We start from the raw sequence: 27,283 nt of genomic DNA on the forward strand, positions 1-27,283 counted from the left end.
AGAAGTTCACGCGCATATGCAGTCATCCAACATGTGCACACACACACATACACACACACGAGGCTTTTAGATGACTTCAGGGAATAGAAACTGAAATGGGATGCATGCTATCCCTTGAACCTCCATGGTCGATAGAGGCAGGACCTCACCCTCTCTCTCTGTGTGCATGCATGTGTGTGTGTTTGATGCACATTTTTTTTTTTTTTTTTTTTTTTTTTTTTTTGTTCTTATGGGTTTGTACTCTGTGACCTTTCTGGATGTCGATCATTTTCCCCAGAAATCTGTGAGAGCGAGACAGTAGTGCATATCATGGCATGCTCAGATGAGCTTGCCTGAGATGACTTTGGCAGTAATTCCTATACATACAGTATCTCTCTAAAGAATTACACATGACATTTAGCTTCAGAAGGAAGTACGGCAAGTCATCATTTTTCCCTTTTTTGTGGTTTGTTATGCCATCATCAAAGACGCTCACAAGCTGTGATCTCAACTCAGCTCAGCGCAGCACTCATCTTATCTGAATGCTTTCCAACTTGTCAAAAGACTAAAATCTTCACTAGGAGGAGGAGGAGGAGGGCGGGTAGAGGCGAATGACTCTGACAAACCAAAAGGATGAAGTCAGCCCCAGCGCTCACCTCCAGTAGTGTTAAGGCCTCTATGTAGCTGTCAGTGAGACAGCAAGACACAAAGCAAACAAGAACTCTCTCTAATAGTTATAGACAGCGCTGCGTGTGCTGGGTGTGGTTGGCAACAGTTGTCTGCCGCACACAGAGTCCCGATCTCACCATGGTAGGATGTTTGTCTTTTGTAGGGATTAAAAAGAGATCCAGGAAACCGGCCGTCCTAGTTTTGCCACAGAACACAGAAAGGGCGACCTAGTTTTGATGATAGTGCCAGGCCAGGAAGACGATTCCAAGTCATAATGTAGTTAGGAGGTGGCTGTTTTTTATCTTTCTGCACACGGGCTATGCTTTTTGTCTTTTGGCATGTTTCTAAGGCTTCTGACTCTGTGTGTGTGTGTGTGTGTGTCTGTGTGTGTGTGTGTGTGTGTGTGTGTGTGTGTGTGTGTGTGTGTGTGTGTGTGTGTGTGTGTGTCTCCATTGTCTGCACAGAACCTGTAGCTGTAACATGAGAGGGTGAGAGTGTTGACAGCAAGACGGAAACTATTACTGGGAAAAGCAATGATGATTTTTTTTTTCATACATACTTGCTTACATTTAAGACAAAGCCTTTAGGGTGTGTTATGCTCTTGCCTTCATCAGTGTCATTTACCGTCTGTGCTACAGTGCAAACAACAACAACAAGGCACATAAGCAGGGAGGGCTATATTTGGCGCTATCAAATTGCTCTGGATGTGTACAGTCATTGCGTATAGAGCTTAACCATCTAGATCAGTGGGTCAAGTAGCTGACATACTAATCCTATTACTAGATGCAGCTCTGATTTGTCAAAGTTGGCCCTAATCTACTGCCCATTTTGACTCTAACACAGAAGTCTAAGACCTCTGGGTGAGCTGCTATCTTTTTGCCACACTAAATCAGTATTTATATAAATATAATTTAATACATATATGTAAAACAATATTTTCTATGTCCTCTATCTACTTTACATTTACTTCTTTAAATGGCCATTAAATTATTACTGTACGTCCATAACTTTAAGAAAAAGTCTTTTTAGTTTATAGAAAACAGTAGCGCTGGATCTTGCATGTAAATAGTATGTATGAAGAAGAGTACATTTAATTGGACCCTGCTTCTCAAATATCCACACCTCTCAAATCCCGCACATCTAGGTTGTAACACTGGCTGCACAATTTTAGGCCTCAAGCTCCAAGATAATTCTGACATCTTTTTTTGTGTCCTCTTTGCAGTGTCGTCATGCATCACCACCTACAAAAAGACACCTCCCCCAGTACCACCACGAACTACCCCATCCAAACCCTTTATATCCATCACAGCCCAAAGCAGCACCGAGTCCGCCCAGGATGCGTACATGGATGGGGGCTCCGGCATGCGAACAGGCATCAGTTCCCAGCCGGGCCTGTCCAACTCTACAGAGAGCATCGACAGCATGAAGGCCCTGACGGCGGCCATAGAGGCAGCTAACGCTCAGGTGCATGGCCCTGCGAGCCAGCACGTCACCAACAGCACCATCACCATCACTGCCACTGCCACCACCTCTGCCGTTGCGCACGTGTCCGCTGACACCAAGGCGCAGAGAGAAGCTCTCCGCAAGTGCCTCTCCATAGGGATCCAGGTTTGTAAACGAGCTCGGGTTTCAATTAAAGTTTTAGGCCAAATTTTCTGGCATGCAGGCAGTCTGAGAATTCCTTCCTGTTCTCTTAGGTGGACCCAGAAGAAGGAGGGCCAACAGAGGAGCAGTCGAAATTTCAGTCGATAGGAATTCAGGTGGAGGACGAGCGATGGTGAGTAGAAACAAAAAGGGAGTAGACATTATTAAAGTGAAACTAGATAAGTCTAAGGGGAGAGATGAAAAAGGGATATCAAGAAGAGGACTTTTTGAAATGGGGATAGGTTGATAATGTGCATTACACTCCCACCCCACCCCTCGAACCAGCTTCCCCATAGCAGCTGTCCACAGTTGAGGGGTGGCTGGCGTCAGAGCCCCCTCAACTAAGGGCCCCAAGTGACAGCTGGGCCAGAGGATGTGGTATAGGGAGATTGGAAGGCTGAGGGGGTGAGTTGACAGCCATCTGTTGCTCCAGTCATTGTGATTCAGGCTGTTTGAGGCTGCGTGTTTGTGTATGTGTGGGAGGGAGGGAGAGAGAGGAGAGGAGGGAGTTTTAATGGGTTTGTTTAGGTCTGAGAGACTGCTGTGCTGTCAGCTAGCCTTTCATTCTGTAGCATGTTCCCAGTTTGAGGAGAAGAAGCCTCGTGTGCTCGGTGTTTCATTAGCTCAGGTTGCACCGCACTCCTTTAGAGGCAGGTGGGACACTCAGCCATTTGTAGCTTATTTGTCTGCTCCCCCCCACCCCCACCTTTTTTTTTTTTTTTTAACACAGTGACCTTCTGTTTAGTTAGGGAAGCTAGCCAGTTTAGTCACAGTTCTGGTTTTGCATCTAATTCAGGAGATGTGTCTGAAATTCAGAGAGACATAAGCTTTTATCAAAGGTCACAGAGAGGGCCATGTCCAGCACTCGAAAAAGAAAAAAAAAAAACAACTTTGGAATGTGAGGGGATTTCTGAAAGGCGGAGGTCTCAGCTGATCAACCAAGCCTTGAGTTCCTTGATTCACCAAGCCAAATATTAACTCATCCAGATGCCCTGTAGTCTGCCTAGGTTTGGATTGGATGCTATGCTGGACTGCAGCTAATGCATTTTTCTGGTTAATGTTTGGTGTTGGTTGGCATGTATTTTTGTTGGTACATGCATGATGGTTTAAGTGTTGGCATTCATCTGCAGTGGTGTGGGTGTGTGTGAGTGCACACCTGGGAGGTCTGGGCACGCTGCCCCCTACATTAGATTCCCAGACAGTGAGAGTGCCAAACTCTTTCAGCCTTGCTCCAGTGCGTCTGTTTGTGTGTGGGTGTGAGTGCCTGTGTGTTTATATTCAGCAGTCATAGGTCATAACCTCTCCTTGTTGTTTGAACTAGGATTACCTGAGAGTGAGTGGAAAGAGATGGAAAAGTGATGGAAAGAACAAATAACATGCTTGTCTTCCTCCCCTCTTTTACCTTTTTTTTTTTTTAAATATTTGTGTATGAAGTATTTAAACATGCAGGGACATGCAAAGAATACACTTAAATGCAAACTGAACAGGATGAATTACTTAATTCAGGTTGGAATTTAGGGTCCTACAAGTTAAATTTAGGGATGTTGGATACTATACAGATTCATTCCTAATCTCACTGCGAAGACTAGAGCCAGCCCTGATTTTTCCCCATCACTACTCATCACCAGATGATGTTGCATTAAGTGGAGAAATGAACTCTTCTCATGGTCCTTTTAGTGACTGCAGCAAATATATTATAAAGTGCTCTCTGACTGTATTTGTGTGCGTTTGGATGCTCCTTGCTTTCTTCAACAAACATTCATCTGATGTACTTCACGCTCGGTGGGTGTTTCTCTCTGAACTTGAGGTTCCAGAAGTCCAGTGTCTAATATGAAGTTGTTTAGACGAGTGGTCCTCATGTTTTGGCTAAAAGATCTTTTCTCTCACACTTTCACCGCAGTATGTTTTCAGCCGCTTCCTGCCTTTGTCATCAGAGGCTTTGACGGTGCATTTAGCGAGGTGCGGGCTGTAAATATAGACTTTATGTAAAGGATGGATTTAACCACAGTGACGTCATCCATTGGTTTCTGGACTCTGCATTTTGAAGGCTCAAAGTTAACATTTTAGCTGTCACCGTGTTGTTTATTTTGGAGCTAGAAGTGACCTTTTTGGGGGGGGGGGGGGGGGCAGTAAGTTATCAGTTAATGTTAGCAAGTGTGGTTGTTTTTTTGTTTAAGTCAAGTTCTCTGCAGATGATGGGAAAATTAAGAACACCTACAACCCCCTGGTAAAAAGTTGTCCTGAAAGCAGCAGCATATGGAATGCAAGACTCCGCCTCTGTGGTGATTTATAACTTTCCATTACATGAATGTAGGAAGAGGATAGATTTTCTGTCATTTTTACTAGCTCTCGCATACCTTATTCAAGTTTTATAGTTTCCTTTTTTCTCTCTCACGTTAACTTTTCTCTTTTAAACACCCCAATTCTTTTTGTTCTTCTGCATCTTGTCTGTTGATCTAACCGTCTGACTGTCTGGGCAGTGTTAGGCCTTGCCTGTTTCTGCCCCTGCAGGAAGTTGTTAGCAGCCTGATAGAAAGCAGGCTGTGGTCATTAGATCTGAACACCTGCTCAGAGGAGTTACTCTTTAACTGCTCCTCGCATACTCACACACACAAGGCTGCTGGCATGTACACATAAAGCACATACACACTCTGTTTGATCTTCCCGACACCACTCCCTTCTTGCTTTCTTTTTTTGTGTTCACAGAAGAAGGGAGATGAATGAGAAAAGGGGAAGTAAAGATGAATGGGTAGTGCTCAGGAGGAGTGTGTGTCCGGAGATGGGCTGAGCGAGAGGTGATCATTTGTGTGTCTCGTGCTGCAGGCAGGTCAAGTTGAGGTTTCATGTGTGAGAGGACTGTAGGCAGGTTTGGTTTAGAGTAGAACAGGCTAGGAATTCAGTCCTGGTGGGGTGTCTATTGACAGGAGAATTGCAGTCCCATATATGTCTCACAGTAGGATAATGCATTTTTGAATTGGAGCATTTATATTGCGCTCAAATGGGCACTAATACCCTGTTATTTGCTTGTATCCTTAGAGTGCATGTCCATGTGGGCCTTTATGCCTTTTCATCAAAGTGTATCATTTATTTTTAAAATGGCTCAATGAGCAGCACCCTGCTAAATTTTTGTACATTTTATTAAATTATGTCCTTTAAGTCTTGAGCTATAATCAATTATTAGACTGATGGCTTGTCCAATCACTGTGCAGTTAGCTTGCCAGTCCCCCTTTCCCCTCCCCTACCCTCCCTACACCCGCATCCCTCTAACATCCCATTCATCTCTGGGGTGGTGAGCTGCTCTACAGTACATCGCCAACTCTGTGTGTGTGTGTGTGTGTGTGTGTGTGTGCGCGCGCGCATGTTTCTGCTGCTGCACATAGTGTGGAGAGACTTGGCAAAGGGTACCTGACAGCGGCACAAAGCCTCTGAGTCAAATACGACATGGCACACCCAGCTGTAGAGAAGGGTTCCAGGTGTGACTGTGTGTGTATGTGTGTTTTTGTGCTACCGCTATTTGTATATGTGCACCAGGCCCACAGCAGGGTTTGTGGTGTGACAGAGGGCTGTACACACTGTTGCTATTGAATGAGCCAGGTGACAAAACATACACGCACACCACACAAAAGGTGTTCCACAATACAAAAGTTATTCATCACTGAGATCACTGTGATGATAATTGCTGCTAAAAAGACAGCTATAAAAATAAACTAATCAAATGTTTAACAAGTGAACAATCAATAATATTTTCGTGTGTCCCACCTACGCTTATTTTTGCATCTTCTCCTAGTCACCGCAGGATGACCCGCTCCAACAGTGTAACCACAGCTGTGCAGGCTGACCTCGACGACCCTTTGGACGTTCCGGAGCTGCCGCCGCGTCACTGTGCCACCATGCCGCGCCAGCACTCCCGCGATGCTGCCACTTCTACTGTCAGCATCCAGGGCTCTGGGAACCACTACCACGCTTGTGCTGGAGATGACTACGGGGAGGTGGGCTTTGACCCATCCATCCTGCCTCCTCCAGACCCCTGGATGGATAGTGTCCCTGAGCCAGAGGGTGAGGCTCTGGAAGCCATTGGGCGATCTGTGTGCCCCCGCGACGGCCGCTGGTTCCTCAAGTTGCTGCAGGCTGAGACAGATCGTATGGAGGGCTGGTGTAAACAGATGGAACAGGATGAGGTGGAGAATGAGCTGCCTGAGGAGAGTGAGTTGATATATAATGTTTCAATGTCATGATATAAATTCTACAAAGTTTGTTGTACAGTGATATTAGGTCTATTTTTCATTCTTTCCTCCTCTCCTCTTTTGATTCGGAGGGTGCTGGTATTCATGGTATTGGACCACAATAGCTGCTTGTTCCTGTCTCAGGCCCTCTGGCCTCCACAGACATACCGTGCATACTTATCAATAGGCTACTGCTGGGCTCAGCCACACTTGTGTCCTCTGGACACACTGTATAACGATCTCTCACACAGGGCTGGCTGTGTGCTCCTTTAAGGCAGCTATTTCATCTTGATGTAAAACACGGAGTAGTGCTTGCCTATACACTTGCATCTAAATATGTTTTACACACATATGCTCACATAGTCATACCAGACTGAGTAAACAAAGCTCAGACAGTACGCACTGTATTCATACCTGTACAGCAGATTTCATGTTTTACTGAAAATGCCATTGCTTATGGAGCTAGTGTTTTGGTTCCAGGCAAGAGATTTTCTCACAGAACATGGATAACAGGGAGGCTGTCTCAAGGTCATATTTTCCCTGATCCCACACTACAGTGCACGCACACACACACACACACACACACACACACACACACACACACACACACACACACACACACACACACACACACACACACACACAGGCACATATCCTGAAGGGGTTGAAGTCTTTGTCTGCAGCACAGATTCATTACTCACCCTCACCAGCTTAATGTAGAGTAATGCATGCACTAGCAGTTGCTTTCCGTAGGTATATATCAGTCCATAGCACTGATCAGTGAAATTTATATTATGCTGTATAGTCTTCTAATTAATTTGTATTTTTGGAAAGAAATGTGTGCATTTCTGTAATTGTCCCATATTCCCAGTTGTTTTGTATGCTGAAAGGCATGTGTAAAGCACGCTTCTAGCACATCCTTTTTTGTTGCATTACTAATGCAGCGCCTCTGTTAGTGGTGCAACATGCCTGCAGTATGCAATCCTGTGAGTAATTGCATTGTGTGTGTGTGTGTGTGTGTGTGTGTGTGTGTGTGTGTGTGTGTGTGTGTGTGTGCATGCACGCGCATGCATGTGCATCTGTGTCTTTCTGCAGTCCTGGGTAAGATCCGCAGTGCAGTGGGGAGTGCCCAGCTGCTGATGTCCCAGAAGTTCCAGCAGTTCCGGGAGCTGTGTGAGGAGAATCTGGTATGTGTCACCTCATCCTCTGCACGCCCCCCCACCCCCACCCCTCCCCCACACTGACATCATCCTGCACAAATCACTCTGACAGGCCAGGCCACTACTCATTTACTATGCATCTACTATAGACATCACATCTTTGCAGTCACTTGAATATGAAAGGCAAGCAACTGACTACATGGATATCTGAATGCTGATCCCAGGATATACATCTCTGCATTAAAGCTCAGAGATGTTTGTTTGTTTGTGCCTTTTGTTAAAAATATCATATCCTTTGATGCATTATTTATAAATTATTTAACAAAAAGACCAGCTATTCAAAAATATGAAGATTTAATGAACTAAAAAAAATTATTTTTGTCCTGGAAAAAAATCAATAAAAACAGTTTGTTTTTTTTAATCACAATGGGTGTATGATTCAGAACAAATGATGAGAAGTAAGAGGCAGATTCTGGACACAACTCCAGTACTCCCCCTTATCACAATATGATGCAACTGTGTCACCTGATTTATAGAAAATCTGTTTAATTGCAGTTCTAAAAAAAAATATGTTCAGTTAAGCAATTAAAAGCCAATTTTGTGATTTGTGTAACTCCCTTTATATATATATATATATATATCATAAGGCAACAGCATCTTTCCAAAAAATGTGTCTTCATGTGTACATGTGTGTAATGTTTGTGTATCAGAACCCAAACGCACACCCGCGGCCCGTCTCTCAGGACTTGGCTGGTTTCTGGGACATGCTCCAGCTCTCCATTGAGAACATCAGCCTGAAGTTTGATGAACTCCATCAACTCAAAGCCAACAACTGGAAACCTCTGACTCCTCCAGAAATTCAGGTGCTGACACACATGGCAAATATGAGCTTCACTGAACTCCATTTTAAATATTTAAAATGACCTAATGTCAGTATTGTTTTGGAATGCTTCACTAACCTGCATGTTATCTTCAGTCATTACTGTATATTTTGGATTGTAAGTCCTAATGATTTACAGTTAAGCTTTGTTGTAGCATGCTGATGTGTGTTGCTTACTGTCATGTCGCCTGCCTGACGCCATCACTTGTATTTGTGTGTTTTGTTCTGTCTTGTTGACAGTGAGCTGCTTTTGAGAAGCTACTCTACCTGCCATGCACCGTTGGGGCCTGTCCATCTCCAATGGTCTTTTACCTCACGCAATGGCCACCATCGTGCTCTCTTACCCCACACAAATGGCTGCCACTGTGAACCATAACCTCATTAAAAATTGCATGCTTATGCCGACAACAGCCACACCGCTCTTGCTAACCCTTATGCAAACCGGCTGCAGACATCTTGCTCGTCCGTGTGTTTACCTGCAGCTTGCCATTAGGACTCATTGGTCTGTCTTTAAGACTATTTGTCATTCCTGTCCAGGAGAGAAGGATGCCCCCTCCTGTGCCAAAGAAGCCCCAGAAGGGCCACCCTCCCCTGGCTAGGGACCGCTCGCTGGAGAGCTCTGAGCGCCAGCGTCTGGAGGCTCGCAAACGTCTGCTAGCTGCCAAACGTGCCGCGTCAGTTCGGCAGAGCTCTGCTACTGAGAGCGCAGACAGTATCGAGATCTATATTCCTGAGGCTCAGACCAGACTATGAGACACACAAACTCATATAACCACACAAGTCTAATACACTGTCCCTCAAACACAATAGCACTGAATGGTAAGGCAAGGGTGCTAACATACTGTAACATAATCACCTTTTTTGCAGACTTCCCAGATCACTGTGAAGTCAGTCGCTATGGAAGCTGGTTGAAGAAGAAATGTACATTTACAGTATTTATTTATTTATTTATTTATCGATCCGTCTCTTCTTCCCTTCATTTCCTTCTCCCAGCTTTGATGTAGCACTCCCTCTATTCCACGTACCTCCACCTGCCCCTTATTCCCAAAGAATTATCTTACTAATCCCCACTTTTTAAGTGACCTGATAATTACAAAGTTAAGCCTGGTGTAGCACAGCAGTGTTGCTTCACATGAATATGTTTCACGAGCTGAGGATGCAATAACATGGGAAAGGAACATGTATGTGTGTGGGCCCATATATGTATGTACATGCAAACACAAAAGTAGTTGTAAGCGATGTATTTAATCTGAGCTGCTCAGGTAAAATATATCAAATCACCTGAAGAGACCAGACCAGAATCATTCTTGATATTTATTATTTTTATATTTTCAAAATCTAGTTTTAAAAAAACAAAATCAATATCTGACTCTAAGAGTATTATAGCCACAAAAGTTTGTTTTGTCTAATGAGGTCATATATTACAACATAATGGTAAAAAGCTCTGATGAAGCTTTTATAGAGGCAGCTGGTGACACAGTTCACTTTGTCTGAAAATGGGTCCTTCCAGTTGCATGAGGCCGACCCCGTAGGTCAAGGTCAAGAGGTTCGATTTTGCTCCTCCAGGTGTGGCACAGTGGCTCCTCAGCCAGGAGTAGATTTTTGGTCTCTGCAAAGAGTGCAGGACCCTGAAAGGTTCCAAAAATGCCACAACATGTGCGTACGCGTGACAGAATGAGTGCGTGCGTGTTTTGGTGAAGATGTTTGTTTCAAAAGTGCTTCCTATTTTTCTAGGTCTAAAGAGTCCTAGCTGTAATTGGAGATTAAAGTAGCAGCATCAGCAGACTGTAAAACAAATCACCCATCTTGTTTGAGTTGAGACTGAGCAGAACAAGTTTGTATAAAGGACATATAATGACATGAAGTGCATGCTTACACAAGGTAACTGATATTTTTGTCTTTTTTAACAGATTTATTCCTTACTCACGCCGTGTTTAAGCTCTTCAGTGTAACAGACTAAGCTAAAGGACTCATATTTGGTACAAAACTGGTAGTTGTACAATATTTTATTATGTCATTTTTAGACAAGAAAAGTTTATGGACAGTATTGAGACTACGGGACTGAGAAGGGACTATTTCTCCTCACTGTGTGTGCACTCTCTCTGCCTCCAAATGAAGCAATTATTTGAAGGTCATAAAGAAAAATCCAGTTTCTAATATTTTGTATTAGTGCTTAATTTATTGAGTAGGAGAACAATGACTGTTTATTGACATTGTGATTATTATTATTATGCACTGAAAACAAGGCCCTTATACTGTGTTTGTGTTTTATTTATGTTCTCCAGCATGACAGACACCTTTTTATCTTTTCTGTTTCAGTGATCCGCCTTAATTTCTAATGCGATAGTTGAGCACAACTGCAGTCTCAGGGGAAGACGTGTGTGGAGCGTGTATGCGCACGTGCGTGTGTGTGTGTGTGTGTGTGCGTGTGTGTAAGGTTCAGAGAGAGAGAGTGTTACTAACTTCATGTGACTGTATATGACCCATAGTGTTGTCTCTTACTGTATATAATCCCTGCCAGCAGGATAGGCCATGATCTTAATAAAGCAACCAGTGTCCATACCATCTTCTCAGTTATGTTTCTACTGAACATCTCAGCCTGGCTTACTGCAGTGAAACAAGGTATTTCTGTCAGCTGCTTGAATGTGGAGACAATCCTGAGCCGGTCTACGGTCCTATCATTTTTAACGGACTAGCAGAACTTTGATGTATAGTCCAATTTTCTGTATTGATCTGACAAAGTTGTGTGCCATTGGATAACTATAGGAAATACAGTATATTCCTGTTATTTGTCCCACAATGTTGAATTACTACCTGAACTTTTTATTGAAAGATGTGTGAAGCAACTCGAGAGATGACGTAACCATACAGTATGATTTGTATCTCCTTTAGTTGGTCAATAAAAATTTTAGAGAGGGTGCTTATAACTATAGTTCAACCTTCATGCCATTTAATATAGACAAAGCTCATTTCTGTACTTTTTTTTTCTTTGGAACTTGTTTTTAAATCAAATTGTCTGTCAAATAAATAATTCTTTATTTATGTTTATTATATTAACATATCAATATAACACTCCTGGTATAGCAGGGAGTTAGAAACCAGAATGTTGGATTGTGCTTAATTGCTAAACTCACTCCGGCAGTCCTGGCAAATCTGAAACTTGTGATGTAGTTATATTAAGAGAAAAACCTTCAAATAAACATTTGTACATACATGAATGTTTCCCTATGTAAATGTAAACTAAAAACAAAACATATTAAGCAGATATACATTTTGTAATTAATGTTATTACACTCTTGATGTTATGGCACGTGTATGAGCTCTTATCAGCATTAAAAAAAAAAAAAATCTCATTGCCATAATTTTGTTGTGTTCATTTCTTTCCTGTCACATGTGTTCTCAATTAGAATATAATTAGACCGATTACAAGGCCAGCGTGGTTTGTTTTTAGGGCATTTCCCATCCGCAGGGGCGGATCCCCATAATTAGACAGCACTTTTGGCCTCGGCCTACCCTTGACGTTTCTGTACGTGCAGCTTCTGGTGATTTGTCATTCACACATCAGTCGTGCTGAGGCGAGGCATGCTGGCCTCAGTGGCCAGAGTTGGGGTGAAGGGTTGTGGAGGGGTGTCTCTGTATATGTCCTGCCTTGGGTCAATCTACCCATTATATGGTCTACTATGGTGGGCTACATCTGCTTACTTGTGTGCCTGGAGGTCTGTTTAAACCCTTAGTGATTACATAATTTAGATTAGACCCAGCCTCCGCCACAAGAGCCGTCACCTCTGACAAGAACCGTCCGACAAAAGGTCCAAAATATATTCTGAACATTTTGTTGACGAGTAGCAAAGGCAGGCATTTGGACACAATGCTCCAGCAACTGACAAGGCAAAAAGAAGCAAGATTTTTCAACTGGCTACTTTGTAATTGCCATTTATGTAATTAGAAAAATGCATCAGCAAAATTAACTTATGTATTTTGTCAATAGAGAACTCACTGGCCTCAAAGTTATTTCTTTACTGCACCTTTATTATGCTATTAAACTAATTAATGATTCATCAGTTGATGAATTTAACATACTATATGCCATGTACTATTTATAATGTGGCATGTATTAAAAAAAATCAAGCTGGAGTAGAAACTACAACATTCTCTCTAAAAAAAAAAATAAATAAAAACAAAGTTGAAGTATAAATATTTAAGTATTACTTAATTTGCATTCCACCACTGACCTCACATTTAACATAGTATAGCCCACTGATAAGTGAACATCATCCAGGTAACATTGTAATGAAGATGTAAAAAGTTAGATCCCTTTAAAATCCTAAAACTGTTCAGCTTAAAATGTAAACAATAAAGGGTACATGTCTCAGCTAATACAGATAATAGAGAAGTTTCATCAGATAGGAACAGCTGTACTTGGATGTAAGATGCCTTTACACCAACTTTATCGACACACACGTGAAAAACCCTGTTAGAAGGTGTTGACGTCTGCAGTTCGCCTGTGTTAATTTATGCAGGATTATGCTAATTCAGGGGAGCTGTTTTAAACCATTCACACACAGGACTGCCTCCGATTGCCTGGAACGCCACACTTATTTTTATCCTCTCATATTCCCTTCTTTTATTTACTGGACATTCAAACTAAACACACTTCCCTCACCCTTAAGGGATAAATCAGTATTCTTCAAAGTGTGCAGCAGATCTAAATGGAGGGGGGGGGCTTGAATAAAAAATGATCAATTTTGAGATGTAGAAAAACAAAACTTTATTTGAATCCCATGTGACCCCTAGTTGCCACAAACATTGCACAGTATGAAAAGAAATCACATCATTGGGCATCATGTCACATTAACTATACACATGGTCCTATTATACAAGAAATGTTTTTTGGTGATTTTTCTAAAAAAAAAAAAAAAAGGCTGTATTTGTCAGGTTGTAAAACAGTAAATGCAGAAAAAGACATCTGTAGTGTTTAATTTTCCAGTCCACTGGCCATCATTTTTCACTGAGTGATGGGATAAAGGCTCACACTAAGAACCTGCTACATTGGTTTTCTGAAAGATCACTTATTAGGAAAACAAAAGTAAAAAAAAAAAAAAAAAAAGAAAGAAGCATAGAGGGTTTCTTTTAAAAATAGCTAAAAGTAAATAAAATCAAAAACTATACTTATGAAAACAAACAAATACTACAGTAGTGAATAAGTTTGTCATAGATGCCACGAGCAAAGTATGTTTTAAGACACTGAGAAGACCTTCCTCTGCCTTTAGTGTGCAAACAAACAAGGCAGACCAATCACGACTCGATCTCTGAAATGTTGAAGGATAAAAACGTGTGTGTGGGTGCGACCGATCTGTGAATGAGGATTAATTCTTGCTCAGGCTCCGTTCTCTAAAATACAGTATAATGGAAAGACATAAAGACAGGCAGCATTTTTCTGATAAGATTTTTGGTCCCGGTGTGCAAATAAAATACACATGTAGATACATAAAGATACATGTATATGAAATGTATAAACAACTTACAGCCAAGGCACCTCGATACGTGTTTTTTTTTTTTTGTTCAATTAAAAAAAAAAAAATCCTTGCAATTTGATTGGTATACCAAAAATAGAAATGGTCAGGCTTTCATGTGGGTTTGTTCTTTGTTACGTGCAGACGAGTCACTGAAATGAGGAGTTCCATAGCTGAGATACAAAGTCAGTCTCTATTTCATCCTCTTCTGTCACTTTCTCCTTTAAGCAACCAGCTGTTTGGCTTGCAGCTCCATCTCTGCAGCCCGTTTGAGGGCCACGTCCACCAAGAGCTGGAAGCCGCTGAAGTCTTGTGTGAGGTCTGGAGGGGTGGGGGGAGGGGTGTTGAACAGCCCACTGCGGGGGCTCAGGTTGCCTTCTATGCTGGTGCTGCTGAGGATGGTGGTAGTGGTGGGGGTGGCGGTGGGTAATGGCTGACTGCCCAGCCCTTCTTCCCGGCACCTAAGCAGCGCTTGAGCCTGTACGGCCTGCAACAGCTCAGCTGCCCTGTCACAGTTCATGCCGGGCGCGGTGGGGTGGGAAGCTGTCGGGCTGGCTTGCATTGCTGTGGTGACAGTAGTGTGACAGATGACAGAAGGCCGGGTGGGCATGAGCCCTGGAGACGGGGACGTGGAGGTTGGAGAGGGCACGGTTGGGGAAAGTGCCTTTCTCAGGACACTGGGCACAGCGGGGTCAAAGCTAGACGGGTGGAGGACACGTTTGTCGTAGCTCTCTTCTGTACCTGCTGCGGGGCTGCTGTGTTTCGGGGACTGGGAGCTGTCAGAGAAGCTGTCACCAGCCTTGCTACCTTTCCTGGATATGGTGAACTGGTTGGGATCTTTGCCATCTTTCCTCAGCATCTCCGGTAGAAGTCGCCGGCGTGCATTAATGAACCAGTTGCACACCTGTAATAGGCGATAACAACAACAACCCACACAGTCAGCAAGGGGCGTCACATAGCTCACTTCCATTCTGCCTTGCACCTTGAAAGAAAATCTGCTGGTACATTTATCCCCAGGTGCAGTCTGCACATGTTAGTTGAGAAATCAAGGGAAAGGTAAACCCCACCTATCATGCTGACATTTCACCCTTCAGCCATTTCCTGTTTTAATCATTTCACCACTACAAAAATTACAAGAGACACCAATAACTATAAGCTAAACCGGTTTCTATAAAGTTTAGTTTAGATTTATAAATCCTGTCTTTAAAATAGATGTGAATAAAAATCAATCTCTTTGGTAATAGCAGCATTCACAGTTGTTTCTATTCTTTTTTTTCTTCAGTCCTCCAGGCTAGTCGTAACTGGCTTAGGGAGCCTTTCAGCTTTAACTATGTAAATGACTCTGCATTGTTCCCAGACAGCTGGGATGGAAAAGGGGCTAGAGGGAGGGAAATTCCTGTCCAAGTGCCTCGGCCAAGCCCACAGAACACAGGGAGTAAGTTTACTCACTTTGTCTCAGACTTTTATGTTGCAACATCAAGCTGATCTGGATGACCTTCCATTCACAGTGTGTATGTGTCATGATTTGTTTGTGATCCAGACAGGAAATGATTCAGTCAGGCTGACAGTTGTTTCCTCTTGACTTTTACAATAGTCTATTTACACTCTTTGGGCTTAATAGCTGAAAAATCTCGGGTAATCATATCTTTTTGTGTCAAAAACTTTGTCCATACCTGCAGTGTAGAGAGCTGGGTCTGCTTGGACAAAAGGGCTTTCTCCTGTTCAGAGGGGTAGGCGTTGTAACGGTGCTCATACAACCAGTCCCTGAGGATCTGAACGGACTCCTTGGGCAGATTCCCCCGCCGTTTCCTCTTCCCACTGCTCCCTGCGCTGGATGACAGATCCAGAGGGGCGTCCACGCTGTCCTCATCATCAGTCTCGCTCCCCGAAAGCATCATCAAACCTAAAAAAAAATCCGAACAAGCGAGCGCAAGAGAGGGAAAGAAAGAGAGCGTGTGAGACCAGGACAAAGAAGAATTTATATCCCCTAATGTCAGCCATCCCGTTGTCAGAATCCCAGCGGTTCAAGTTGTCTGGGAGGCAGCTGATGTGTCAGAGGGAAGCTGTCAAGTTCAGCCATGTGATTCATATAAGAAGCCAGGGAGGGTGTGAGGAGGAGGGGGAGGGGGGGGGGTGTGAGGAGGAGGGGGGGGGGGTGTGAGGAGGAGGGGGGGGGGGGGGCTTCACAAAGACTAGCTTGATGCTGTGTCAGTTATAAAAACCTGCCTCAACAAATACAAGCCAGGTCTATTCCAGACAGGCTGAGAGCACAGTAACAATCAGCCTATAAAAGGGAGATTTTGTTTTGAAGAACAGAGCACTGAATCTGAAAGATTAGAGTCTGTATGTTTTTTAATGGGAGGTTTAGGTTCTAATCAAAGTCATGATCAAAGGAGATTTGAATTACTTTGAATTTCTAGAGTGTCGACCAGGGAATCTGCTTTTGAATTTGTCCCATTTTTGATCTGGCATATTATATAAAATATTTACACATATTTAGAGTTCTGATAATACAAAACATTAACATTTGTTTCTCCTCTTTAAGCTAAAGAAACACCAAGGTTTATTAGAGATTGGCTCCTGTGACTTTAGGTCAATGTTTACACCTGGACACCAGCACCAGGCTACTGTATGGGAAGCCCAGCGGCCATAACGAATAAAAACCGGCCCAGAATATTTATTCTACAACTGTCTGCTCCCGGGCAAACTAGTGGGAAAGAAGCAAGAAAGTTCCCAAGTCAAGAGTGGCCAACAGGATGAGGTAATTACGTAGGTTGGAGAGAGGGGAAGGGGGAGGGGAGACCTGTTGCAAATAAGCGTCTCCAGACTAAACAAAAGAACCCAGGGCTGCCTGCTTCTTTGTATGCCTTTCAAAAGTTTCTACGCGCAAACAGCGACTTCGGTGTAAACTTTTCCCCAGCCGAAATACTCTGGTTTCACAGAAAGACTAGAATAAAACCGTTTTAACCCGAGAAACACACTAGTTTTTGTAAGTTCGAACAACTCGTAAAGCGGCTTCTTTTGTGTGTGTGTGTGTGTGTGTGTGTGTGCGCGCGCTCGAGTTGCACCACGAGGTCCATGAATGTAACAAGGCAACAGCAAGTTCCCACAATGAGGTCAGGATGAACATTAGCCCACATTTGGATTTCGGACGGATTTTAAAGGCGCTGGAGGGTATTTCCGTTCGTGGTAGACGGCTAAAAAGAAACAAAATATCGATTTTTTTTTTTTTAAACAGCTCGCACGCTGTGAAAATGTAACAATTCAAACTCTCGAAGTCACAACGGTGGCATAACTTTAACTTGTAACCGCAATCATCACAAATAAAGACATCGTCACAAATGTAGCTCAAATGAGATTACACCGAAACAAAAAGGAAAGCGCCTTAGAAATCGTTCTGAAAGTTGGCCCAATTAGACCGTGACTAGAAAAACAACACATGGCGACACAGCCGTGCGTTAGCCTATTGTGTTCAAACTTGACTAAAAGCATTACCTAGATAAACCGAAAACGGTGGCTAAAAACCTTGCTATTATCGACTTTTGACATCGCGCCAGCACATGGCAGAAAAAGCCCCCTGTCATGTCTGGAAAGGAAACAATAGACTGCATGGTTTGCATATGAGGGAACTGCTTCTGTTACTCATTCTTTAACGCCGTCTAAACGCGTTTTTTTTATTACGTTATTCTTAATAAAACATCCCACCTACCCTTTTTGCTCTTCATCTTGAAAAATGCCCGCTTATTCCTCGGCAAGCGCAGAAGAAAAAATCTCTTTCAGAGCTGTTTTTTTTTTCCTTTCCCCGATATCCCCAGCGTGTATCCGAAATCTCGAAAATCCTTGTTCATTTAAAAAAAAAAGGAAAAAAAAGAAAATGCTTCTTTTCTCCCCGTTTTAGATTTTCTTCTCTCTTCTAGTCGTCCTTCTTTGGAGACTTGAGGTGGGGGGGTTACCTGAGATCTCTGCGTCCCTTTCGGCTCAAAGCCCCTTTTCTCATTGACTGTGTGTTTGATCCTGAAACTGGGTGACAGCTATCTTTGACAGCTGCGTGACTCAACGCAGAGATCCTCCCACCAGTGGAGAACAGAGGAAAAATCTCTGACATCAGCATGGCTTGTTCCACTGACATGAATACAGTCTTGCTGAGCTTTAACCACCGCAGACCCCCCAACAAAGTGGAAATACACCTTGTTTAAAAAAAAAAAAAAAAAAAAAAATGATATGCAGAAAACCTTGTTTAGGCGGGCAGTCAGAATGACAGCAGTAGCAGACTGAGCCGAGATACACTGCGGACCTCGTGGTAACACCTACAGATTGAAAAAAAAAATCCTAATCACAGTAATTAAAATAATGTAGCACATTATTGCTACAGGCTATGCTTTCCGAATGGGAGTCGGTGTGTTTGAGTGGTGTAAGTTTCATCACCTTATCACGCTGTGGTTTTATCACCTCTGGTATCACTTGTTTACATCGTGAAGAATTATCTGCACTTACTTCTAATCACAAGTGCTTTTTAAGAATGTGACTTTATATAGGTTACTGCGGTGTATTGCAAAAGGAGACCCGTGCTGTGTTTGTGGTACCACGTAGCAGCAGATCTCGTGTTTATACTACTGTACAATCCCCCCTCCCGTGTTGTCAATATTGCACCGCATTCTTCTGTATGCCTGTAGATACGTGTGAAACGTGCTCCTTATGTGCTATCGATGTCACTGCCTTTATAAACAATTGTAAACATTATATAAGGCGATGCTGCTGTAATTTTTTCGCAGGAATAAGGAAATGTTTGAAAAATACACTATGGACGTGGTTGTAGCAGCGGGATATTTTGATTTAACCTTGCAGCAGGGGGAGGTTAGTGCACCGGTTCGGCTTACTAAAGACAACAGCAGCACTGCGAAGAAAATGATCAATGCCTTCATTTGTATGCGGCGCACAACCTTGCGACAGCTGCTGTAGCATCGTTTCTTTGCATGTATTTGTTCCAGACATGCGTTCAGTCCTCTCGCTGAAGGTAAATGTCGCCTCCGCGTGCGCACACGCGGAACTGTACGTGAATGCAACGCGGCATGTAGGCATGAGGTCCTCAGGGTCCCTCTGGTGGTGACTTTACTGCTCTGCAAGGCATCATTCCAGGCTCAACACGACACAATGTTTGGAAAACGAGGGGAGGAAAGGATTCAATCCACTTTAAGTCATATGTGGGAATGTAATTAAGCCTTTACTCGCGAAAAATAATTATTTGATTTAGTTATATTAAAATCTTTTGCCAACTGGCATTTAAAAATAAAATAGCATGGTGACACTTAATAATATGGTCCACATTTAAGGGTGTGATTCCCCTACAGTTAAATGGAATTTCCACGTATTTTACCTGATTACATCGTAATTATATTTATCTACAAATACGTAGCGGTAGATACCCTAAAATAAAGGGATAATAATTTAAGTTTTTACAGGAAAGAAGAAATAATTATATTGTAAGCAATTTTAAATAGTGTGTAACTTCAGGTATTTTACAGGAAAGAGGAAATAAATATGCTGTAAGTAGTTTTAAGTAGTTCAGAAGTAATTTTAAGTAGTCTGTAACTTCTGGGTATTTTACAGGAGAGGAGACACAAATTATATTGTAAGTAATTTTAAATAGTAAATGAGTAGTTTTAAGTAGTGAGTAATTTCTGGGTATTTTTGTGTAAAAACAAGCAAATGAAATACCCCCAGCTTACATGGTAAATATTCTGTACATTATACTGTGTAGTGGCTTAACCTTGACTTTTTACATTTTTATTATGCATTTTATTGGTATGCCTCATGGATGTTCCACTATTCAACTGCCCTCTTACATTACATATAAAACTATGATAAGGACTAGTCTCCCTTTTATAAAACAAACACCAGCAAACACTGTGGGGCATAGCATGTGATCATGATGGAGCCAAATCAAATTTGATTTTTTTCCTTTCATAAGCACTGCTTAACCAACAACCAGAACTTTCAAAAAAAAAAAAGACCATGAGAAAGCTGCAACAAATTGGATTAATGTGAAGAAAGACTCAAATAAAATAATTTATTTTTTATTTGTATGCAAACCCCAAAATGGAACACAACAATTAACTGTTCTTGTTTGCTCTGAACACTTTTATTTATACTTTTTTGTTTGTTACAGTTTAGTTATTTCTTTGGTTTCTTTTTGTGCTTTCTTCTTTTGCTCTTCTTCTTAAGAAGCTCCCCTTTGGGGTTAAGAATGTGAGAAAGAAGAGGAACAATCTCTGGCCTTTTTCTCTGATGCATCTACAAAGTTTTAAACCCCCCCCCAATTTTTAACACATCTTACAAACCATGTCTTGTAACTTTATTAGCTTTTTAAAATTCTTGAAATGACTTACAGTATAATTATACTTACAGTATAATTACTTCTTTCCTGTAAAAACCTGAATTCGTAATCCCCTATTCTAGTGTATCTATCGCTAAGTCATATCTTTATTAAGCACTCGCATTCTTATCAAACACAGGCAGCGTGAGTCTGTTTCACAGCTCAGTCAGCGTTAAAAATAGAGATGAATAAGTTTGGCACGCCAAAGCCAGCTGCTGTCAGACGTTAAGTATGTTTCCCATCAGTTGTGACAGAAAAATACATCAAATGATTTAAAACCAAAATGCTTTACAGTAAATAGATACATAAATAAAAATAACAAAATTAAAAGGGTCCCTAAAAATTCAGTGTAAAACGTCCTGTATGAAGAACAGACTGGGTAATGAGCCAGCTGGTAGCTCTGCTGCTTTGCTGTTGTGTCACTCAACTCGTTTGACTGTGACGCATCGAATCCTTCACATTCGCCTCTGCTTCAGTCAGAGCGACCAGTGATGAGGCAGAGCTGTGTAAAGTTACTTACAGACAGCCACAACAACACAGGAAACCGCGGGGTTACGCTTTCAAATTAAGATTGTTGTTATTCCTTTAAAATGGCGACAAATTGTTGTGGTTCATTTTCTAATCTGCAAATTTGTTCCTATAGAAGGGATTTTGATGATTAGACGACGTTATGAAAATAGCACAGCAGAAAAGTGAACTAAAATCCATTAATTAAACATATAGCGCACCAGGTATGCGATTTCTTAAACCTAGTGGATTTTACTGAACTTGATTTATAAAAATAAAGTAAAACATTTAGATGATATTGTAGGTTTTTCACGGTTTAAATATTAAGGCATCTTTTTTTTCTGTAGATCAGTGTAAAAAACAATTCTAAATTACATTGCAATAAAACATGGAAGCTCAGTATGAAGGCGAACGTTTGCTTAAGCTCTGGATTTTATTTTGAAATCATTTAATTTTAAGGTTTTCTCCGCAGAGTGTCGGTGGACTTGACTCCGTGGAAGTGGACTGGGTCCTGTTACAGTTTGGAGTCTAAAATTAGGGAGGCACCCCAACTGCAAATGACGCAAGAGAGCTAAACTGGACAGTCTAGTCGTCTCTGTGTATCAATGGCAGCAGGACTCAGGGCCATGGAGACGTTCCCTACAACTTTGCTGTTGTTGATGACATGGAGGGTATTTTTAGCGATTGTTGTCATCTTTTCGTAACAGCCCAGCTGCGGCGTTCAGTATAAAGGACTCTTTCAAAATGCAGTTGTACAACAGTGTGCTGACACACTACCCGAGGTCGTCTCGCAAAGTTACAATAACTTTGTCGACCGCTTCTGCGCGTTTGAACGGGACAAGTTCCTCTGGGGCTGAGGGGCCAGGATTTACTCAACCAGACGCAACTTCGGCGACCAACGGCGAGCTGGTGAGCGAGTCTGGATCTTCCGCAAACATGCCTGCCTTGTCGTGTTACGAAGCTTCATCCATGAGGCCAATTTACTTCACCTCGACTGCTGAAATTTTAATCCGGAGACCTGATGGAGTGGAGAGGTCTGTGCCTGTACATATAATGAGGGAGTCCAAAGCCAAACCACCCTCTCCAGACTCACATAATGGGGAAACTTTCCTCTGTAATGACTGTGACTCTGATGTGATAGTGAACTTGATAGATCATTTGAGCAATGGGACTGATGAGCTGTTCACAGACTGCTCAGAAGTTGCTGGAAATCAGCTCATCAACAGCAACAACACCCGTGGACCCAGAATAGAAGAATACAAGAGGATGGTGGAAATCTCAGGGGAGGATGATGCAGTTTCACTGAGTACTACCCCCTTAAGAAGCAAGGCATGGGGCTCATTAAAAGAAGAGGAGCTGGTTCCCTCAAGGGCAGTACAGCCTAAAGGTCTCATAAAAGAAGATTTTATTTTTATGAGCACCGGCAAAGCTGCACCAGTGTCAGAAGAGAGACGGGCTTTTGAGCTCAGTGTTCTGCAGGAGTCTCCTCCACAAAAATGCCAAGAGAGAGGGGAGATCAACGACAAAGTCACCCGATACCTGGCTGAAGTGGAGAGGCAAAACAAGTACCTCCAGGAGAGGAACAAATACAGGTATCACATCATTCCAGATGGCAACTGTCTGTACAGAGCTGTGTGCAAAGCCACATACGGGGACCAGTCGAGACACGCGGAGCTGAGGGAACAGACAGTGCACCACATCGCCGACCACTTGGATGAGTTCAACCCCATCATCGAAGGGGATGTGGGGGAGTTCCTGATCAACGCTGCCCAGGATGGCGCTTGGGCCGGTTACCCCGAGCTTCTTGCCATGAGCCAGATGCTGAACGTCAACATCCACCTCACAACAGGGGGGAGTTTGGAGAGTCCCACTGTCTCCACTATGGTGCACTTTCTTGGAGAGGAGGATGCTTCCAAGCCGGCTATCTGGCTGAGTTGGCTGAGCAACGGTCACTACGATGTCCTCTTGGACATGTGTCTCCCCAACCCAGAGTATGAGGACTGGTGCCGAAACTCGCAGATGCAAAAGAAACGAGACGAGGAACTGGCAAAGTCGATGGCAGCCTCGTTATCTAAAATGTACATTGAACAGAATGGTTCTGTGTGAACAAAATGCCGTATATGGAAAATGTATGGGTGTACAGTGTTACAGAGGAATGCAGACTGACGGTTCCGCTTTGTTTCTACATGCTTTAAATTATTTTTTTAAGGATTTATATTGTGAGCAAAAAGACGTGCAGTGCACATACTTTGGTTTATGTCTGTGCCAGTGTTTTGAATTAGTGTTAGTTGTCTGAAAGAGTTTGCCAGTGTGTGAGTCTGTTCTTGATAGTTTGGGTGATGTTGACACGAGTGAAATACTCCAATGCTGTTCAGATGCAGCTAAGTGCCTTTGGAGTGTACTATTTTTATTTGCCCTTTCTCAGCTGACCAGTTATTTTTTTTCTATCATGCTTCTCATGCTTTGGCAACTGCCCAATACTTTCAGACAAAGAGAAATCTGGTTTGCATTTTCCACGTGTTTAACTACTCATTTGCACAAAATTCCTGTAAGAGTAGGTCGCTGTGTTTGGTTTGTGTCTGTGAGAATGATTCAAGGGTTCATTTTTCAGTTATTCCAGTAATTTTTAGACAAAGAATTTCAAAATAAAACTTAAAAAAAAAAAAACCCTGACTTGCAATGACTTTGTTTTTACTTTGCATGCTTGTTGCCCCATTATTTGTTTATTGCCTGCATTTCCATAAATTTGGTTTCCAGCTTCAGTGATGTACACTGTTTCATCTTAGTTGCAAGACAGTTCATAAGCACGACACCACCGCCACGGTTCATGCTGCATTTAGCCTCCACTCACCGGTGTCCTAAAGTAAAAAGCGATGTTGGGAATTTATTACATGTAGTGACCTGCAGCCTCTAATTCAGGTCAAACTTGTCAGACTGCAGGCTCAATACACAGAGCACAAGGGATTGTGCTCTGTGTAGTGCTCTGTGTTCTGAACTGTGTCAAAGCTTAAGGGTGCACAGTCACAGAATAGGCTAAAATGGCATTGTTACTGTTATATTTTTTTTTAAACTGGATTCTGCTTGATTTCCTCTGAACTACTAGCTACACACATACAGCTTGCGGATATCAACAACTTAGGGCAACATATGGACATTTTTTTTTCATGTTGTAATATTTCGCTTTTGGCATTTATGTTAATGTTCTCTGATCCAAATACACTCACTGGCCATGTGATTAGTCAGATCTGTTCAGCTGCTCCCTAACACAAATATGTAATGATGGCAACACCTCAATGCATTTAGGCACGTAGATGTAGCCGACAACCTGCTAAAGTTCAAACTGAGCATCAGAATGGAGGAAGAAAGGTGATGTAAGTGGCTCTGACATGCTGATCTACTGGGATTTTCCCACACAACCATCTGTAAGGTTTACAGAGAATGAGCCACAAAAGAGAAAATATCCAGTGAGCGGCAGGTCTCCAGCCAAAATGCCTTATTGATGTCACAGGTCAGAGGGGAATGGCCAGACTGCTTTGAGCTGATAGGATGGCATTAGAAGAATATCTCTGAATGCACAACACCTTGAATCTTGAAGCAGATGGACTACAGGAGCAGAAGACCACACTGGGTGCCACTCCTGTCAGCTAAGAACAGCTACATTTTGCAGGGGCTCACCAAAATGGGACAGTAGAAGATGGGTAAACCACACCCATCGCTAGGGGGCCGTGCCCGCCCACTGATACGCTTGGGCCCGCCCACCCAAACCAGATCACTAATCAAGTTAATAATAGTGGTGCCCCCTGTTGGATTTCATAAGCCCCCCTTAAGACTGAGATCTGGCGACGGGACTGGGGTAAACCATTGCCTGGTCTGATTAATCTGAATTTCTGCTGCGGATGGTAGTTTCAGAATTTGGAGTAAACAACATTAAAACATGGATCCACCGTGCTTCGTATCAACCATTCTGGCTGGTTGTGTAATGATTTGTGGGATATTTTCTTGGCACACTTTGGGCCCCTTAGTACCAACTGAACATCATTTAATCGCCACAGCCTACTTGAGTATTGTTGCTGACCATGTCCATCACTTTATGACCACAGTGATGTCTTCTTCTTCTAACATCTGCAGGACAATAAGCCATGTTACACTGTACTCAAATTGCCTCTAGTGTTGGAAAAGTCCCTCAAAGCACAGTTCAGGGAGTTGTTTGTTAGGGAACAAATTTGATTTCTTAAGAGAAAGAAGAACCAAAGAAAATGTTATTAAAAGATTATAGAGGAAGCGATTCAGCTGCCTTTTAAAAGGATACCTGTCATTTATGAAACAGTAGGGTATTTTGCTCACCCCTGTTGAATGTGGCCATGTCAGCTGCTGATAATTATTGCGCCTTCCTTCCGTTAGGTGGCACTGTAGGCTCCCGTATGCTCAGACAAGGTATCAATAAACGTATTTGGATTATTTTACAAACAGATTACAACATTGGATTATCGGACATAATGCTCAGGGTAAAGCTGAGTGCACAGTGCTGTTCAAAAATGTCAAATGACCAGTTTTAGTATTGTTGGATGGGATGACTGTGCGAAATTGTGTGTGTGTTTTTGGAAGTTTTAAATGTATAATTTATTAGACCACCCAAGTAAGATTTTTGACACTGATTAAGAGCTTCCTGACTCTGGCAGCTGGAAGGTGTTTATTCCAAGTGTCCTAAGATATGATACAGCATTATTATGTTTGAACAGCCTCCGAATTAAACTTTATTACGTGGTTATTAAGGATCGTTTTCCGTGAAAGCTTTACAGTGGTGACGTAACGCTGCAGTCACCAACATTTGGGGGGAAAAAAAGTTTTATGATTTTTAATACGGGAGGAGGGATAGTGCCTCTCCCTGCTCCAGTGAGTCTCCTACGGAGCATACATTCACCAGGCTTCAGAGCAGAGGGGCAGGTGAGAGTTGGACCGAGCTGGCTGCTTCACCGCAGTACTGGCACACAGTCAGCTCAGAGACACACGGGGGGCAGAGGGAAAGTCATCCACGGACGCCCGTCTCCGGTGTGTAGTGTCGAAGGATTTCCACGCGCAACACGGACGGCGACGCGGTCACCTCGACGCGATTCAGCCCCCCCACCCCCTGCTTGAAAGTTGGCCGATACTTTTAAAACAACACAGAGAAGAGTTGCGAAGTCTTGGGGCTCTGACCTGAGAGCTGGTAACGGACATGTCGGGACACCGGGTACAATTCGCGGACCTTCCTCCGAGTGATCACAAAGGAAGTCCCAAATCTCACAGTAAGAAAAAAAAAAAATACCGAGCCGCTTAATATCTGCTGACCTTGATTTCAACAGAGCCCTACAAACCTATATTATGCGGAAAACTTTTCAGAAAAAACTAAAGATGTTAAATATTTCACTGTTGTGTAATAGTGTTACTTTTCTTACTTACCCAAATAGAACCGTTACATTGTTACTTTTCTTGTATCCTGTATGTATGCATTACTGTAGTTACACATGACACCTAAGCTGTCTTCAGTGTTGAGAAACAGTTGTGAGCCCTGCACTGCATTACACTCCTTTTCACGATAGAATTGTCAGCAAAAAAATGCAATCAGTCCTTGATGATTAAATGTATTTTTAAATTAAATATGACATTTAAATGTGCTGCCCTTTCTGCCATAGATAGGATATTTTTTCTTGCTCATTGATATCTACTTTAATGTCCCACTGCACATGTTACATATGAGGGATGGTTTTGTGGCCTTTGTGTTGACCCCCTGCTTTGGTCCACTCAGTGTTGTGATCCCATTCAGTCTCCATTCAGTACACTTATCTGAAGTGGCAGTTGCCCTTTACGTGCTGCAGCTAACTTTTTCTCCTCAGGTCTCCTCATTGAGTGTAACACTCCTCACGCTCAGTCTTAAGTAATGTGACACTCAGGTTGTGGTGCACTCATTGGCAGCTTCACTGCATTGCACAGTAATTAAAAGTGCCACACTAATGGCTTTAGAATAGATCCACATTCGGGATCTCAGATTTTGTGCTTTTATTGCTCAGGTGGTTTAAAAGCGTGCTTCCGATTGCATGTGACATGTGACAGAGTCAGCTGTGCTCGCCTCTGCTGCTGTATGCTGCAGTGTATGCACTCCAGCATGAGATACAGCTCATCTCCATGGTGACAGGTTGAGTGACAGAACACGTGAATAAGGATGCAATGGAAAATTGCCAGTTTGCTGCAAAGCCCTCCAGAAGGGTGCATCTATAGCACACTGTGGTTCTATAACAGCACAGGCGCATGGTTGGGATTTGTATTTGTGATGGCAGCTGCACTCACACTATGATGTG

At 42.7% G+C, this 27,283-nt stretch overlaps 4 protein-coding genes across 4 annotated transcripts in view; 3 read left to right on the forward strand and 1 right to left on the reverse strand.

The window, feature by feature from the left end:
- Positions 1–11,870, forward strand: part of dlgap1b (discs, large (Drosophila) homolog-associated protein 1b) — a 103,320-nt gene extending 91,450 nt beyond the window's left edge. The window contains exons 9-14 of the mRNA XM_030756268.1: positions 1,871–2,256; positions 2,346–2,425; positions 6,080–6,495; positions 7,611–7,702; positions 8,386–8,538; positions 9,093–11,870. Of these exons, the coding sequence (XP_030612128.1) occupies positions 1,871–2,256; positions 2,346–2,425; positions 6,080–6,495; positions 7,611–7,702; positions 8,386–8,538; positions 9,093–9,308 (1,343 nt within the window). The 3' untranslated portion in view covers positions 9,309–11,870. The remainder of the gene's footprint in view (positions 1–1,870; positions 2,257–2,345; positions 2,426–6,079; positions 6,496–7,610; positions 7,703–8,385; positions 8,539–9,092) is intronic.
- Positions 11,871–13,312: 1,442 nt separating this feature from the next.
- tgif1 (TGFB-induced factor homeobox 1) lies at positions 13,313–18,132 on the reverse strand. Its single transcript, XM_030755981.1, has 3 exons — positions 17,778–18,132; positions 15,742–15,971; positions 13,313–14,972 (listed from the first exon to the last, which is right to left on the reverse strand). The coding sequence occupies exons 1-3, from the start codon at positions 17,791–17,793 to the stop codon at positions 14,292–14,294; spliced, it is 927 nt and encodes a 308-aa protein (XP_030611841.1). The 5' UTR covers positions 17,794–18,132; the 3' UTR covers positions 13,313–14,291.
- A 3,344-nt stretch (positions 18,133–21,476) lies between these two features.
- On the forward strand, positions 21,477–23,575 carry otud1 (OTU deubiquitinase 1). Its single transcript, XM_030756764.1, has one exon. The coding sequence runs from the start codon at positions 21,693–21,695 to the stop codon at positions 23,052–23,054; it is 1,362 nt and encodes a 453-aa protein (XP_030612624.1). The 5' UTR covers positions 21,477–21,692; the 3' UTR covers positions 23,055–23,575.
- A 2,366-nt stretch (positions 23,576–25,941) lies between these two features.
- kiaa1217 (KIAA1217 ortholog) overlaps positions 25,942–27,283 on the forward strand; it is a 119,218-nt gene continuing 117,876 nt past the window's right edge. The window contains exon 1 of the mRNA XM_030756174.1: positions 25,942–26,233. Within this exon, the coding sequence (XP_030612034.1) occupies positions 26,164–26,233 (70 nt within the window). The 5' untranslated portion in view covers positions 25,942–26,163. The remainder of the gene's footprint in view (positions 26,234–27,283) is intronic.

The sequence above is a fragment of the Archocentrus centrarchus genome, chromosome 20, assembly GCF_007364275.1.
Source record: "Archocentrus centrarchus isolate MPI-CPG fArcCen1 chromosome 20, fArcCen1, whole genome shotgun sequence".
NCBI lineage: Eukaryota > Metazoa > Chordata > Actinopteri > Cichliformes > Cichlidae > Archocentrus > Archocentrus centrarchus.

Bases quoted from the DNA above. Each gene is read 5' to 3' on its own strand.
- otud1 (XM_030756764.1), top strand. From the start codon at position 21,693: ATGCAGTTGTACAACAGTGTGCTGACACACTACCCGAGGTCGTCTCGC.
- tgif1 (XM_030755981.1), bottom strand. The intron at 14,973-15,741 runs GTATGGACAAAG...CGCCTATTACAG, and splicing joins CCCAGCTCTCTACACTGCAG to GTGTGCAACTGGTTCATTAA.